General features: G+C 39.0%; 1 protein-coding gene across 2 annotated transcripts in view; it reads left to right on the top strand.

Annotated features, from left to right (window-relative positions):
- Positions 1 to 17,556, top strand: part of ADAMTSL1 (ADAMTS like 1) — a 320,400-nt gene that overhangs the window by 115,062 nt on the left and 187,782 nt on the right. For both annotated transcript variants that reach the window (XM_039910787.1, XM_029055244.2), the window contains exons 5-6: positions 4,306 to 4,432; positions 15,064 to 15,138. In XM_039910787.1, coding sequence (XP_039766721.1) covers positions 4,306 to 4,432; positions 15,064 to 15,138 — 202 coding nt within the window. The remainder of the gene's footprint in view (positions 1 to 4,305; positions 4,433 to 15,063; positions 15,139 to 17,556) is intronic.

Here is a 17,556-nt window from a genome sequence, read left to right as displayed (position 1 = left end):
TGTCATTCACATTGCAGCAACATTTCTGCTTTTCCAACTACCTGGTCCTGCCAGGCCCCACTCTCCAGCTTGATGAAGCGAGGCTTCCTAGGTAGTGTTTATTTTCATTTGCTTGTCACCTAGCTTTGGAACTCCATTCCTGGATGAAGAAGAATTTACCAAATCATGTCTTCACCTTTTGCAATGCAAGGATGGGGAAACTGAGGGGAGCCATGTTAAACCTGGTCACCATTCCGCTATACCAAACCATCCCACTTAAACATATCTCTAAAACATTCTAATCCCACAGTGGGGCATATTTAAATTCTGGTCAGTTTGTCCTTTTGCCTCAAGAATCTTCCTTTTTTACCAATTATGCTATGAATATATTTCATTCTAGCTTGGATTCTTCCTGTTGGGTTCAGCTCAGCAAAGTGAGGGAGAGAATCCATCTCAGTTTGTGCAAGTGGCCTTCAGACTAAAATACAACATGGAATCTTTATCATAAAGCTGAGCCATTGAGCCTTAGGCTAAAGGACAATACTGTTTGAGCCAACTTGGATTACCTGTTATTTTTCTTAGTTTTTATCTAGTGGGTTCTTTTTTCCCATTGTCCCTATAGTATACACTGAAATAGAATTAAGAAAAATCAGCTTAATAAAGAGTGTTCACTACAATAGGATGGCATGCCATGAAACCTTGGTGCTTTTGTGTGTTACACAAAAAAAAAATCCAGTGAGCAGTTAACCAGTTTAGGCCAACTTTTGATTAGCTGGAGCATACAAAAATTCAGATCCTTATCACATTTTCTGCAGTAGCTGCTATTTTTTTCAAACAGTCCCTTGAGGTTTATGTTTCTTTTTATACTTTTGCTACACTCGGCTCACCCCTGAAGGACAGCCAACCCTGAGGTGACTTTTCAAGAAAAATATAAATCATTATCCAGTATAGGAAGTGAGAAATCTCACATCTGGGTTGAAAACTAGAGGACAAATTATATTAACCAAGTTGGACACACTATTTGGTCAGATCCCATTTCAAAAAATGCAATATAAAGGTAATGGCCAAGAGGGATCAGAATCTCACCTTAGTGTTTCAGTTTACATGAATATGTCTGGCAGCAGAAAGCTCTGGACTTCAAAGACATTTCATCGACAGTGAGAAAAAGTGGGTTTTTTGCAATTCCCTCATATCCACGTTTGTAACTTTCAGTGCTCTCCAACTTAGTTCTCTTCCACTTTGTACAGAAGCACAGATATTCAGCCTGGGGTCTTGTTCAACTGTGATCCTTTTGGCTGGACTGATCAATCTGCAGCTACCTCACTCTTAGTATATTAAATGTTATGCTGTCAACCTACCTGCTCTTATTCTCCCATGCCAGCTCTTAGGTACAAACATGCTTGCATATGCGAATAGATGCAAGGATTCACATGGACTGCTGAATGAATTCGACACAGTTATCCCACCCCTCAAAGTTAATTAGCAGAGAAAAAGATGCTGATCCTTATGCTTACACTAAATGCAATTGGATAAAAATGCCCAACTCAGAAGCATCCTGAAGTGGTGTAAAATTGGGTGACTTTGACCTAACCCACTATCAAAGGCAAAACTTTGAGCACTTCTTGCTCCAAATTCATTGATCAATCAATGGCATTTTATTGAGTGCTTACAGTGTACAGAACATTGCACTAAGCACTTGGGGAAGTACAATATTACAGAGTTGGTAGACACATTTCCTGCCCACAACGAGCTAAGGGTGGGTTGAAAACCAAGTGCCCAAAGGGAACAGATCCAAGTGAAAGGATCTGTGTACTGTTGGATCAAGCTCCAACACTAACAGCCTTTCTAGGAGGTCTTCTCTTAAAAAATAGTCATGTCTCCATCATCCACTTGAACTGATTTCTTTCTCACGGAGAAGCACTACACATCTCTTTCTGTATTTAATTCATTTAATCCTAATGTGATCCCAAAAAGGAAAGTGTCAAATTCAGCCCGTGTTGCCCATTCTTATGAAGCGGGACTTTATTTTCATTTAGGTAGATCTGGGACTTTGTCAGAAAATGGTTAGACATTTAAAAAATAAGTTAAAGCCCAGTTACAATTAACTTCATTCATTTCCTAGGGTTCATAAATGAGAGTATAGGGGTCAAGTTAATATTTGAGTGAATTCTATTTTGATTAAACTATTCCTAGCATGATTGTTTTTTGAGAACATTATAAAGATGAACTGCTCTTTCCTTAACTTGACTTCTGGCTCATCTGAAACATTTAGAATTGAAGAGTTACATAGATAATGATTTGTTTTCATTCTATTAGAAACATTACAGTCCATCAAAGAAGAATAGTGTAACCCACTTATAATAATGTTGCTATTTGTTAAGCACTTACTATGTGCAGAGCACTGTTCTAAGCGCTGGGGTAGTTACAGGGTAATCAGGTTGTCCCACATGAGGCTCATAGTTAATCATCATTTTATAGATGAGGTAACTGAGGCACAGAGAAGTTAAGTGACTTGCCCACAGTCACAGAGCTGCCAAGTGGCAGAGCGGGATTCGAACCCATGACCCTTAACTCCCAAGCCCGGGCTCTTTCCACTGAGCCATGCACTTATATTCTCAGAGAGTGTTAACTCTTTGAGAAATCAGAGGTTCTTGTTATTTGGAATGATTTCAGGTGGCCTTTAAATACTTTAGATAATATGGGTATTTAATATTTAATATTCAAATATCTAAATATTTAATATTTATTAGTCATTTTGTCCCAAGAGGGACTAGCTTCAGAGGCAACATTTCAGCTTCTTCAGTAGAGTGAAGAGGGCAACAGTCTGACAACAGGGCACAGAAGAGAGATTTGATTAGCCAGCAGCCTCTATTCACCCAATAAATCAGGATAGTACTAGCCTAACACATTATTTAGTGGAAAAAACTTTACAACTCTGATGGAGCTATTATCTTGCCATCTGTTCAAAATATGTTTCTTTAAAAATTAAAAATAATTACCCACCACAGTTGTTTAAATGCAGCCATATACAACAGAATCCCAAATAAATTATATTTTTTAAATTGACTAAAACATGTGTTTGCAATTATTAAGAAAGGCCAAGAAGAGGGAAATTAAACTACAAAGAAAGGTCAGATTAACTGTCAATTTTTGAAAGGTGAGAATGGGGACTTTGTCAGGACAGGCTTTTTCCCTCAAAAAGAGAACTCTTATTGTGTCAGAAACAGAATACTAAAGTCTTCTGTGCTGTTTTGCATGTCACTTACTTGTCCTAGGTAGAGCTATTAGGAAGCATTGAAAAAGAAAGTGATACAAGAAACAGTGACCTCGTTTTGTAAACTGGCCCAAAATTCCAGTTTGGGTTGGATTTGGATGATTGAAAATGAGATGAGAAGGAATGACAAACCTTATTTTATCTTCAAGGCTTTATCAAACTGGAAATGAACCCCGGTCTTCCAGTGGCTAAATTGACACCAAGTAATAAGTTTGGCTCTTCAGTAAGAACTTGAACTCTTCAACTAGGGAGTTATTTTGTCAATTGCTTGCATTAATTCATTCAGTCAGTCGTATTTATTAAGCGCTTACTGTGTGCAGACACTGTGCTAAGCACTTAAGAGTATAATATAACAATAAACAGTGATATTCCCTGATCCCAACAAGCTCACAGTCTAGCTCACAGTTGCATATATTGTGTATTCACTGTGGCAATGCATAAATGATCTCCTGGAGGTCAGGAATACTATCTGATTTCCTACCAAGGAGCACACTTTAGATACGGAGATGAGGAGTCCATCCCAAATTTGACCTGTGAAGATGAACTTCATTAAGTGTGCAACAGATTAACAGTTTTAGCAGTTTATCAGAGAGGTTTTTTCCTAAATTCACAGAATATCGTTTTGGATTTTGCCACATAACACATTGTTCAACATGCTGCAGTGCTTTTTAAATTACCTATTTTGATTTGCACATCTGCTTAGAAATCTAATTTCACTTTTCTGCCTTCCTTTCTTGGTTTTGTTTTCATATGTAAGTGGTCTGTGGAATTTGTATTTAAAAAGATTGGACTCCTGTGTTCCAATATGGGTTATGATAATCTCCAAAAAGAGTCCTTTTGTCTTTTTCTGTGAACTGCAAAAGCCATTTAGCACAGTTCTGCTATGTCTCTAGCTCTAGAGTTCAGTTCAGACTCCTTAGTGGGTAACGTATTTTACATTTTACAGGCCTCCAGTGACGATGTGAGGGCAATTTAGCCGTAATTAGTCTCAGAGTTGGATCTCACAGTCAGGAGGTGCTCAGTTTGAACTGCACATCTTTCTTTTTTGGCAGATCGTTGGCTGTGATCACCAGCTTGGAAGCACCGTCAAAGAAGACAACTGCGGCATCTGCAAAGGAGATGGATCCACCTGCCGGCTGGTGAGGGGGCAGTATAAAGCTCAGCTCTCGGCCACCAAATGTAAGACTCAAGCTTACCACTTATGGAAATGGAAGGAAACATGCTCTGTAGCCCTAAAGAATGTGTATACTTGGTTTTTTTTGTTTGCTGTTTTTAATGGTTTTTGTTAAGCACCTGCTATGTGCCAAGCATTGTACTAAGCCCTGGGGTAGTCACGAGATAACCAGGTCAGACGCAGTACCTGTCCCACTTGGGATTCAGTCTATAAACCTTTTCCCCTGGTTTATTGCTCATAAGAGTGATATAAGAACAAAACTGAAATCAAAATATAAAATGAGACTACAAGGTATTCTGCAGGACCTCGTTTTTCTTGGTATTCTGGAGGGCAGATGAAAAGGTCACTGGTTCTGTGCACTCATTCATTCATTCAGTCATATTTATTGAGCGCTTACTATATGCAGACCACTGTACTAAGCGCTTGGAAAGTACAATTTGGCAACAGATACAGGCAATCCCAACCCATCAACGGGCTCACAATCTAGAAGATGGGCTCACGGTCTAGAAGACTGTGCAAAACACATAGTAACAATTATGTCTTTAACTCTTCACCAATCCTGATTTTACTGCATAAGTGGAAAAGCTGTGTAAAGTATGGATATATGTTTAAAAGATTGAAGAAATCTGATAAAATGGCTCCAATAATCTCTCTTTCTGGAATTTTTTAAAGAGTAAAGGATGACATATCTTTCTGTTGTACTTCAACGCCATTTCACATGAGTTTCTTTGGAAGTATAATGAATCAGATTTACAATTTAAAGCTACAGTAAAACCTTATTATGAAACTAAAGAGATTAATTTGAGGAGATATTGATATATTGTATAGGACATCCCTTATACAAATTATTTTTTAAATGTATTCAACTACACAGTGAGTTGCAGGGATGAACAGTGAACTTTGTGAGATAGTTTCTCTTATGAAGGAATTCATTAGTTCATAAATTCAGTGTAACTGAATTTTGTTTTTCCTTTCAGGGTCCATGAACCTAGTATGTAATAATCCTCTTGGATGGACCATATTTGTATCTACTTTGATATAGCTTCTCACCTATCTCAAACATAAGCAGTACCATTATTGGGTCAGCTCAGTAGTCCATCAATTTATTGAGTGCTTACTATGTGCAGAGCACTGTATTAAGCACTTGGGAGAGTACAATGGCCCAGTATTCCATCTCTGATAGTGGCAACAGGATGCTTGGAGAAACCATGTGAAGACTGTCCTCCTTGACAATAAACCAAATGTTTAAGAATCTAACATCTCTAAATTTTCCCAAGTCCCTATCCTCTAGTAGCCCATTATTGGTCACATATCCATGAATTTAGGCCCTTATGAACTTATAGAGCATTTCTTCTGGCAAATTTCCACATGCTTACACCCCACTCTGTGAACAAGAGTTTCTTTTTGCTTGTTTTTAAACTATCACCTTCAAGCATCAGTGGGTGTCATTTCATTTTGGAGCTGTGGGATTTGGGGAACAACAATTCTGTGTTTTAACAGTCCACACTCTTCTTGATTATATGCACTTTCAATCCTGCCCCCCACCAGTCTACATGTTTTCAGAATGAAAGGTCTTAACTAATTAAGCTACTGTAAAAGTTATTCTATTCCCTTGATCATCCTGGTTGCCCTTTTCTATACTGTATCCAGATCTTTCATATATATATATATAGGTACCTATATATATATATATAGTATTTGTTAAGCACTTACTATGTACCACTGTACTAAGTGATGGAGTAGATACAAACTAATCAGTTTGGACAAGTCTTTGTCCCACATGGGGCTCACGGTTTTTATCCCCAAGACCTATCATGTCTTTCTTAAGATCTAGTAACCAAAACTACACACAGTGGTCCAGCTACAGGTATAACATATGGTCTCATACAGTGGCAAAATGGTGCCTTGTGTTTTTTCTTCTATCCCCTTCCTGTTGATGGCTTTTTTTTTTACTGCTTCCAAAATGAAAAGAATGGTCAGTAATGCCTGAGATCTGTTTTCCAAGTTATAACTGTTAACTCTGAGCCCATCACCATGGGCTTGTTTCCCCTAAATATATTACCTTACATTTGCTCACACTGGAATTCATCTGCATTTTTTCAGCCCTGTCACTCAGTTTTGTAAGGTCTTTCTGAGTTAATCCCCATCTTCATGACATTTCATCAACCAGAAGAGCTTAGTGTAATCTGCGAAGATGAAGATTTTACACTTCACTCCCTCTTCCAGATCATCTACACTTTCCCATCCTGTAAAGGGACTATTTATCCCAACACCTTGTTGCTTATCTTTTAGCTAGTTTGAGTTTTAGCAGTAAGGGATGAGGAAAATGCAGAAGAGACCCTAAAACAATATCTACTGAGTGCTTTTTTGGATGGAAGGAGGTATGATTTTTCTGGTGGGAGTGGAGGGCAGAGCCACCCCAGGGAGTAAGAAGGACTTGCTTGGGGCACCAGCCTATAGGGGATATTAAATTTGATGAGAAAGGGAGGAGAATTTCAATTGAAAATCAAATAGAGATTCAGAACCCTGAGAATCACTCCAGTGGAATAGAGGATAATGAAGTAGATTTTGATACAGCAGACCATGTCCACATCCATAGGAAATCACATCTAACCAAACCCTTGCTAAGACTGGGAAATCAGAACTGTAACAATAGTTTCCTTTATTTGTATAAGAGAAACTCAAAACAAGAGGAGGAAAAGTATATATATTTATATGCAAAATAAAATTGGGCATGAAGTATCCGAAAATGTTTGAATAATAAGGCAAGATCTTTTTGGAAAGGATGGGTTTGTTTAGAAACGTGGTTTGATGCATTAACAGGTACTCAATAGTTACAGAACACTGAAATTCAAGATTCCATAATTGTAATTTTTTAGTGTAGAGCATGCGCTCATTGCCTGAGAACCTTCATTAGGCTTTTATGAGGCTGGTTAAACTTTGTACAATAGACCTTTATTGAATTTTGAGTCATCTCCACTTCTAAATGATTATTTTTGAAGGTGGGAAAATTTACTTTCTTCCCTGTCCATTCTCACCTCCCTGCCCCACATAGAGGAGCCTGAACCCCCATTGACGTTCTCTACTTATATTCATGTTATGTTCACGTAGGAGGTGATTTGTGGGTTTTGTATCATGAATCACTGTCGCAAAGACACAGAAGCTAAAAAGGAACAAAAGTAAACTGAATAGGGAATTAGAAGCCACCTTTGGTTCAGTAAATCCCTCAATTAAATGCACCTCAGTGAAGACCTACAGGGAGCAAATGAGATAATACAATACCTGTCAATTACATGTAATAATACTATGAACCATTTACCTTAGCACTATATGTGTCTCATGACAAAATGATTTATGTCAATAGAACACAGGATGTGCATAAAGCCCACCACAATCTATAGCAGATGCTGAACCAGCACACTCGTTTATATTTTATCCACTCTAAAAGAACTCCCACCCTATATTTACAAACTGAGAAGTGACCCGTGGGCAGTTTGGAGATTACAGTGCTTTGTGAATCCTAACATATAAATATGCAGCTCTCCATTCCAAAAGATTTTGGAAGAGCTCTTCTCTGTCCTTTTCTTGTGTTCTGCCAAAAGTCACCCAAAGTGGTTTGTTTTCTCAAAACCTCAAGCACATTTGTGTTCCTCACACTGAACTCATTTTATTTCTGAACTTTTATCCAATTTTTTTCTCCTAGAGCTAGTCACAGGGGAATAAAGGAAAAGGGAGGGTGGAGAAGTGAGGTGGTGGAAAGTGCCAAAGAAAAAAAGTGGTTTGGATTGCTTTTAAAATGTTATCACTTGCTGTGGAAAAACCTACCTCATTACAGTATTTATAGATATAGTAGTTCTGTCCCATAAGTGCTAACAGCAGAAACACAGACTGGTAAAAGTAGATATGCTCCTCCTGCTGATACCTTGTCTTGCTTCTTTTCCCCTCCCCCTCAAAAAATATTAAAAGAACTACATAAAATTTAGATCACATGGTTGGCCTCTGACTGTTGGGATTCAATGTCAGCTCCTTGCATGCTCTTCTAATGTAAGTCAATCATATATTTTCCTAATACCTGCCCTCAGAATGCCTGCTTCTGAACAGTGAAATCTGTGGTTGGTCTTCCAGATGAGGCACTTGATATGTTTGTGTTCCCTATTGAAGCAGAACACCGAAGGCCTCTTTGTATGATTTGTATTTGTCTTGAGATCTTCAGTCAAAAAACCCCCCAAACGACAGATTCCTAATGTGTTGTATACTGTGTCCAATATCTGTGACTGGTTTTGTTTCAGCAGCACTCCTGGGATCTTTTGCAATTGATTTGTCAAGAAATATGCTTCAGGAATGGAAAATGGCACTACCAGTGACAGAAATTGACTGTTGCTAGGCATAATTGGTTCCTATAAATTTTAGCCAGGCTACCGGAATGAATGAAGCAGCTCAGGAGCTGGAGTTGGCCACCAAAAGGTGTTCTCACTGTCAGTAGTGCGCCAGTTTCAGCTCTCAGTGGTTTACCCTTACCTGTCAATTCACAGGGAGGGGCAGGCCTTCAAGATTGGGTGCCCTGGAGGGGGAAGCAAGTCATCTTCACTGGAAATTACCCACGTTCTCACTCTTAGCAGCATGCCTTCGCTTAGATAGGCCAGGACATGCCACTGAGAGCGGGAGCCTCCAGGCTTTTCACTGTGGTAGACTCCTGTTAACCTTATTATCCTCTAGAGGGAAATTCCTGTCACTTGGTAGAATACGATATGCCATGATAAAGAGTTCAGAGGGTCGGTCAATCAATCAATCATATTTATTGAGTGCTTATTGTGTACAGAACACTGTGCTAAACTCGTGGGAGAATACAGTATAGCAATATGACAGACACATTCCTTTCCCACAATGAGTTTACAGAGTGGCACTAGGCACCTCTACTCCATCTCCACTCTTCTACTCCTTGGTGACCTAGATGGCAGCCTTGTGAACAATGAGACTGTCATCAAGCAGGTCATTGAGGTGAACTTTCTTTCCATCACATGAGGTTTTTGAGGTTCCGCTTGAATTTTAAAGGAAGGAGAGCACACTTGTTCTCAGCTGCTACACCAAAGAAATGGAGGATGCTCATTGCAGCTGACCCATTGCAGCCATCAGCACTGACTTGAGAGGGAAGCTGTGACCTTTTGAAAAATGTACAGGCCATTAGGAAGTGCTTTCAAGAATATAGAACACACTGAAACAGGAGAGAGCCAGAGGAGAATCATATTTTCATTCGTTCATGCAATAGTATCTAGTGAGTGCTTACTGTGTGCAAAGAACTATACTAAGTGCTTGAGAGAGTACACTATAACAATAAACAGACACATTCCCTGCCTACAGCGAGCTTACATGATAATGATGGTATTTGTTAAAGTAAGCACTTAATATGTGTCAAGCACTGTTCTAAATACTGGGATAGATACAAGTTAGTCAGGTTGGACACAGTCCCTGTCCCATAAAGGGCTTAATCTTAAATCCCCATTTTACATATGAGGTAACTGAGGCACAGAGAAGTGAAGTGGCTTGCCCACGGTCTCACAGCAGACAAGTGACAGATCCGGGATTAGAACCCAGGTCCTTCTGACTCCCCATCCCATGCTCTATCCACTAGGCATATGTACCTCCACCCCTGCCCCGAGAAACTGCTCCTGATTGCAAAATGAATGAATGCATACATGACCACTCTCATGAGAGTACATTGGAATTGAGCACCTGTATGGTGCAGCTTATCATTATTGAAGTATTGAACCATAGCTTCCTTTCCATATGCAGACCAACTTGTGGAAACAAACACCCAGTTTGGCAAAGGGGTAAACTTGCCTAGCTCCAAGACTGACTTTCAAAAGGGGTTTTCTTGAACCAGTTCCAGGCCAAAAGGATGTGAGATTAACTTACTTCAAGTGCTGGAGAGTTATAGGACAAGCCCAACATTCCCCACTGTGGGTTTTTCCACCCCCACACTTCACTGCCTACAGCCTGTGGGACTTGTGAACATTCTTGCCTGAAGCAAGCACTACCTCACCCAGGATACTGAACAGACCACTGTTCTTAACTGGTTGAAGCAGGGGCCTTGCCCTTAAGTCATCATCTCTAGAGCCTGTGTGGGGTCTTTTCACCTCATCACTCCATACATAGACAAAATTTCTTCCTGCCCCTAGCTAGTAATCAGTATATGCCCATCAGCATGAGAATTGCTATGCTTTGTAACTTAATCCCAACTATTGTTCGCTGCACATTATGCTTAGTCATATACATGGCTAATACTTAAAAAAAAAGACTTCCAAGGTATTTGTCTCAGTTATGTCCCATGGCAGTGAGTTTCATGTATTAATTGTATGTTACCTAAGATGATTTTCATTTACTCACTTTGATTGAGATCCCTCCTTTTTCTGAATTTTCTGAAATGACTTGCAAGAGTTTCTCTCTGGTCTACTCCATGCCACTTATTATTTTATATTTTAATATGTTTAGACAACACTTTTATATTCATATACTCCCTTTCATACCTCCTCTTAGGCTTTCAGTTTTCCAACAAAGTACTCTCCTTTCAGAAATCGCCCTAATTCATTCTCACTAGTCATTTTCATTGCTTTCTTTGAACCTTTTGGCCATTGGCCTCACCAAACGAAGATGAAATGGTGCCATTATTTTCCCTTCAATCCTATCAGAATTATTTGAAAGCATCCACTTTAAATTATTGTGCTTTTTCAAAGATTTATCCCTTGTTGATTTTCATATGTTTTTACATCATAAATTGCACTTACCTAAAATATATGATTGTGTCCATAGAATAGTCTTTGGCAGAATAATCTTTTGAAGTTAGCCAATGTATTATCTGTTGCTCTTATACTCTTTAAGAAGGGCTTTTCAAAACAGGCTTCTAAAAATAAGATGACTTTATTACTCAACAGTCACTTGGAAGTGGTAGAGAAACACCTTTCCAAAAAGAATAAGGAAGAAAACCCTCCTCTCCAGGGTTGTCAAAGCTTTGGTAGGGTTACTCTATAACAGAGCCCTTCCCCAGTTCCTACAGATCTGACCTATTTCTTCTCAGAAGGTTCCAATTCCTAAAGGATACACACTGGCAACAACTACCAAGATAGATTTCCAACTAATAATAATAATTATGGTATTTGTTAAGCACTTTCTATGTGCCAGGCACTGTACTAAGCATTGGGTTGGATACAAACAAATCGGGTTGGACACAGTCCCTGTCCCACAGTTGCAATTCCCATCTTACAGATGAGGTAACTGAGGCCCAGAGAAGTGAAGTGACTTGCTCAGAGCAGACAAGTGGCAGGGCTGGGATTAGAAGCCATGACCTTCAGACTCCCAGGCCCATGCTGTATCCACTACACCATGCTGCTTCTCCAACTTCTTTGGTCTCCTTTGATCAAACTGTGGGTCCTATGGGTCTGAATACTTACACACCCAAACTTTGTTCATAGTGTGTGACCATTTATGGTGGGAGAGCAAGCATGCACTTGTGTGTACCCTGTATGTATGAAGCATGGGAAGAAGTGTGGCTTAGTGGGAAAAGCATGGGCCTGGGATTCAGAAGGTCATAGGTTTTAATCCCAGCCCCACCATGCACCTATTGGGTGATCTTGGGCAAGTCACTTAACTTCAGTTCTCTCATTTGCAAAATGGAGATTCAATACCTGTTCTCTCCTATTTATACTGAGACCCCCATGTGGGGCCTGATTATCTTGTATCTATCATAGTGCTTAGTACAGTGCTTGGCACATAATAAGCACTTAACAAATACCACAGTTATTATTCTGAGTTCATGTGACTCTAGCATCAATTAGTCAACCAATGGTATTTATTGAGTACTTACTATATGCAGAGCACAGTTTGAAGCACTTGGGAGAGTACAATACAACAGAATTAGCAGACACATTTCCTGCCCATTTACAGTCTAGAGTGGAGACAGACAGTATGAATAGATAAGTAATTTACAATAAATCATTTAAAGATATGTATGTAAGTGTTGTGGGGTTGGGAGTAGGACAAATATCAAAGGTCCAAAGGTTGAACGCTTTAGTATCCCAAACCAGCATTTGTGTATATCCATATCTCTGAATAAGTATACATGTCTGGAAGCATATGCAAAATGTGGCAGCCAAAGAGGATCTCAAAGACAAAGTGAGATTTTTTTTCCCCCATAGAAACAGGGCAGATTGAAACTATTTCTAACAAAGAGTTAACTGAAGTGTATCGGTCAAAAGTATTCACTGAGGGCCCACTGTGAGAAGAAGACAATATCAGATACTGAAAGGGTTACAGAAGAGTGCAGAACACTAGTTTAACTTTAAGAAATGTAGAATGCTGTGAGGATGAAACTTTGTCTTCACCCCCACAGTTTCAATGCCATGGATGTAGTGGCTGCCCTTGTCTTCATAGAGCTTGTGCCCTTGAACAACAGCAAACAAACAGCAAAGGAGAATGAGTCAGAAGAATAAATGAAGAAACACAAATATTACAAATTAAAAGCAAAATTCACAGTTCTAGGTATAAATATTCAGAGTCCTCCAGATATTTCAAAATGTCTAAAACCATTTTCAATTTATACATCTTAGTATCATCACCTTTAAAGCAATGCTTATAGTAATATTTGTTAGGCTTACAACTGATTTTAATTTTTCTGTTAAATCCCATGTGAGATTTTTTTTTTAATCTTAAAGAATATATGAGTCTGAATCAAGAAGAGATTCATTGAAGATGACTTCCAGAATACATGTTTAAGAATATAAATTATACTAAAAATCACTGAATACATAGAGACATTTTAACAGTGAAGCATTTCCAGTTCATTTGGGAATTTTAAACAGAATCTAGGTCAAAGAGATCAGGCAGCAGTTTTAGATTATTTTAATAGGGTCGTGATGGCTACTTCAACTATCAACCATTCTCATCTCACAGATTAGAGGAAACATATCACCTATTGACACTGGCCTGGGGAATGTGAGTGTGATAGCACAATCCCATTAAAAATTTCAATTCTAAGCTTGTTATTGAAGGCTATAGAATGAAAATGGTACAAAGAAGGGAAGAAGGCAAAGACCTAGGGAAGGAAGACAGAAGGAACTATAGGGAGCTGAGGAGTTGAGGGAAAATAAAATAAGGACAATTGAAAGGAGAAATATGAAGGGAGTCAGGGAAAAGTAGCAACAGTCCTCAAACCTGATAGCTAGCACCCTGGAAACATATTCACTGATCTGAACTGCATAGGAGCAGCATTCATCAAAATTAATTTAAATGTTATGGGTTGGAATAGGCCACTTCTGTGCCTCACTCCCTCTGCTTAATTCCATGGTCCAGAGTCATGAATGCCAAATGGCCAACTTTATGGAGGTAGTCCAACCCTGTTTCTATCACCATTCCCCAATTACCACAAGATCCATATCTTCATTTCCACCTTAAGGTTCAATTGAGCAGCTACTGGAAGTGAAGCAGTTGTATTAAAGGCTGACTCACCATAAGAGATCATCACAGAGGTGATCCTGGGAACTATAGACAGGTACGTATCTACGTATCACTCCTGTCATAGTGAGAAGTTGAATCCACAGAATCCAAAGCAGTTGAATCCATAATTCAAGTTTAGGATCATTAAGTGTTTAGAAAAACACAACCTGGAAAGGAGGAAAAACAGCATAGTTTCTGTTAGGTGAAATTATTCCTAAATAATCTGCTGAGTTTTAGAAGGGATCGACAAACACGTGGATAGAGGGGAACCAGTAGTCATAATACATTTAGGATTTTGGGAGGAAGGGCTGTAACATTCACTGGAGTGGTTGCTTACCCTATGTTGAATGCTCACAGTGAGGCTAGCAGTTGTATGGGATATACCAAAGATACAGCATTCCTGCCCCTTATTGTGTCACCCAGAATCCTTTTAGAAAGTATCAATTGTAAGAATCCAGGCAGAGCTGAGCATGCCTTGGAAAAAAAAGGAACTGGTACATCTACAGAGGGAGAAACCAGACAAAGGTATATTGTGTAGGAGGGCATAAAGTCTCTGCATTTTACACTGAGCTCAGAGATGTTTTGCAGTTGCCCTGCATCTAGGGTCCAACTGCAGCACCTACTAGGGACATGTGATCTAGGGAGTTTTATGGCCGAGTTTGGGGGTGTCTAGTTTACCCCTTTGCCAAACTGCAAATGCTAAGGATATATTAAAAAGTAGAACGCGGCAAGAATTCAATTGCTTCTTTTTGTTCTCCTAAGTAATTTCAGAGATAATTTCAGAATTTTATATTTTAAGTTCTTCCTTTGAAGGTTGAACTGCGTTTATTTTATTTTTTTACTTCCGAACAAGTCCAAATGAATTATCGATGTGAGGTGAAATCTGTTTTACAGGCAAATATAAAATGAAAATAAACAAATGCGTCATGGAGTGAATCAGACAGGACTCATATTTTTAATGGTAACTTGAAAAAAATTCCCTACTAGCTGACTACTGGACTTGCTTTTTGTGAAGTTTTATTTGCTTTATTTGTTTCCTGGTTTTTATTTTCATATTCGATTTCACATTTGGCTTTCATCTTCATATTTTAAGGCTTGTTTTAAAGTAAATGGGGGCATAAGGCTTGATTTTATTTTTGTTTCTCCTCAGTGGATGATACAGTGGTTGCTATTCCCTATGGAAGCAGACATATTCGCCTTGTCTTGAAAGGACCTGACCACTTGTGTAAGTAAACTGAGTTGTTGTTTTCTTAAAATTATCCTAGTATGGTCTTTATTTTTAGGATTTGGATTTATTTTGGTTTAGTTCATTCTTTCCAACATAAATTAAAACATAAGAATGCAAATCTCTCTGTCCCATCATAAGATAGTATTTTGAGAATTTTTGTTTATCTTTTGACTTTCTCCTTTGCTGGTGAAAGCTTCTGTGTTATCTCTTCCCACAAGAATATTGTAAAGTACAGATTATGTCCTCTTAGGTTGTTGTTCACGAGTTTAACACGTTTCTGTTCTTTCTTTCTCTAGTCCTTTCTCATGTCCCCTCCTTACCCTCCTAAATTTCCCTCCTCTCTGCCATTCCCCATCAGAGCAGCATGAAAGAAATAAAGTTTTTAACAGGAAAATGTAAGAAGAACCATCAGAGGAGTGAGCTGTGGTCATATGTGTTCAACTAAAGATATCTTTCCAGAAGTCGATTCCTAGTATGCTAGCATGACACAAATTAGGAAGCAGGATTAAAGACAAGTAGTAATGATAAAGAGCCAGGAAACCAGATAGCAGACCAGTGATTGCAAATGATCTTTAGTTTGTTCAATAATAGCAGTACATAGTCATCATTTTTAATGCTTGTTTAGATGTAAAGTTGTGAATTAAAACCAGAAAACTATGGGCTGTAGACCAGGATTTGGGGCAGATCAAATACAATTGATATTTACTTAAGAGTTGTTTGGCCAAAGTACTTTATTTTAAATAGTCACTTGAGCATTTCTGGTCTCCTTGACTATGATTGTTCCTTTCTTCCAGTGTATTAGTTGTGTTTTCTTCCCTTCTATACACATATTAACATAAGCTTGATAATAAGCATCATCTTTTGGCAGTTGAATTATCAATGAGATAATACCAAAGATGCAAGCAGGGAAAGATTTTCAGGAGACAGATAGTGACCTGAAAGAGTAAAATGAGAAAGCCAGTTGTGCTCTCTTAAAAGAAAAGCCATTTTACTTTGGTATGTGACGGAAGATTGCAAGTGAAGCGCAGTGCAGTTCAGACCTAGGCAAGGGATGTGGTTAACACACCTTATGTGGATCCGAGTTCATTTCTAGTTTGGGACAACTCTATAAAATATGGTGTTCACATGCCAGAAGATTATATATGCGAGTGAACTGTAACCATTCAAACCATTCTTTTTTCCCTTTGAGAACTGAGCAGGGTAGTGCAGCTGATTGCCTGGGCGGCAGCCCCTCTCTCAATACAGGGTCGGATTTAAATGAAATAGCTGAGTCAGGGTCATCACAAATCAAGGAACTGGCAGGCTTCCCTCAAAAACAAGAACTCAGAGGAAAGATAAAAAAGGAGAATTTATTTTTTTAAGTATATTAGCCTCCAAGGATACACTAGTGGCCAGCATCATGTCAGTGATAAAACATCAGAAAAACAGACTGGTTCAAGTTAACCATCCAACTAACTGTCAGGTAGGGGAAGCAGTGTGGCCCAGTAGAAAGATCAGAGAGCTGGGAGTCAGATGAGCTGAGTTCTAATAATGACAATAATAATAAGGAATGTGGTATTTGTTAAGCACTTATTACATGCCAAGCACTGTACTATGCTCTGAGATAGAGACAAGATAATCAGCTCCCACATGGGGCTCACAGTCTAGGTAGGAGGGAGAACAGGTATTGAATCCTCATTTTGCAGATGAGGGAACTGAGGCACAGAGAAGTTAAATGACTTGGCCAAGGTAACACAGCAGATAAGTGGTAGAGCAGGGATGAGAATCCAGGCCCTCTGACTCCTGGGCCCCTGCTATTTCCACTAGGTTACACTGCTTCTGATCCCAGTTTTCTTGTTTAAATGGTATTTAATTGCTTACTATGTGCCAGGCACTGTATTAAGTGCTGGGTTAGGTACAGGTTAATCAGATAATAGATAAGGTAACTGAGGCCCATAGATGTTAAATAACTTGCCCAAGGTACCACAGCAAACCAGTGGTTAATTCTTCCACTGGTCTGCTGTGGGACCTTGGGCAAGTCACTTAACTGCTTTTTGCTTCAATTTCCTCTTTTGTAAGATGAGTAAATAGCTGCATCTCCATAAACAACTGTGTGGAACGGTAGAAGGTTATTTAATTATTCTAATGAAATAATTGGTTTGACAGAGTTTGGGAAAAATGAAAAAAATGAAAAGTACACAGTCAAAAGGTGTTATTACTAATAATAATGATGGCATTTGTTAAGTACTTACTATGTGCCAAGCACTGTTCTAAGCACTGGGGGAGATACAAGGTGATCAGGTTGTCCCACGTGGGGCTCACAGTCTTAATCCCCACTTTACAGATGAGGGAACTGAGGCACAGAGAAGTAAAGTGACTTGCTCAAAGTCACACAGCTAACAAGAGGCAGAGCCTGGATTAGAACCCATGACCTCT

Source organism: Ornithorhynchus anatinus, chromosome X5 (genome assembly GCF_004115215.2).
Source record: "Ornithorhynchus anatinus isolate Pmale09 chromosome X5, mOrnAna1.pri.v4, whole genome shotgun sequence".
NCBI classification, from domain to species: domain Eukaryota; kingdom Metazoa; phylum Chordata; class Mammalia; order Monotremata; family Ornithorhynchidae; genus Ornithorhynchus; species Ornithorhynchus anatinus.
Note: the sequence above shows the minus strand (reverse complement) of the source record. Positions and strands in the feature narration are given on the sequence as shown.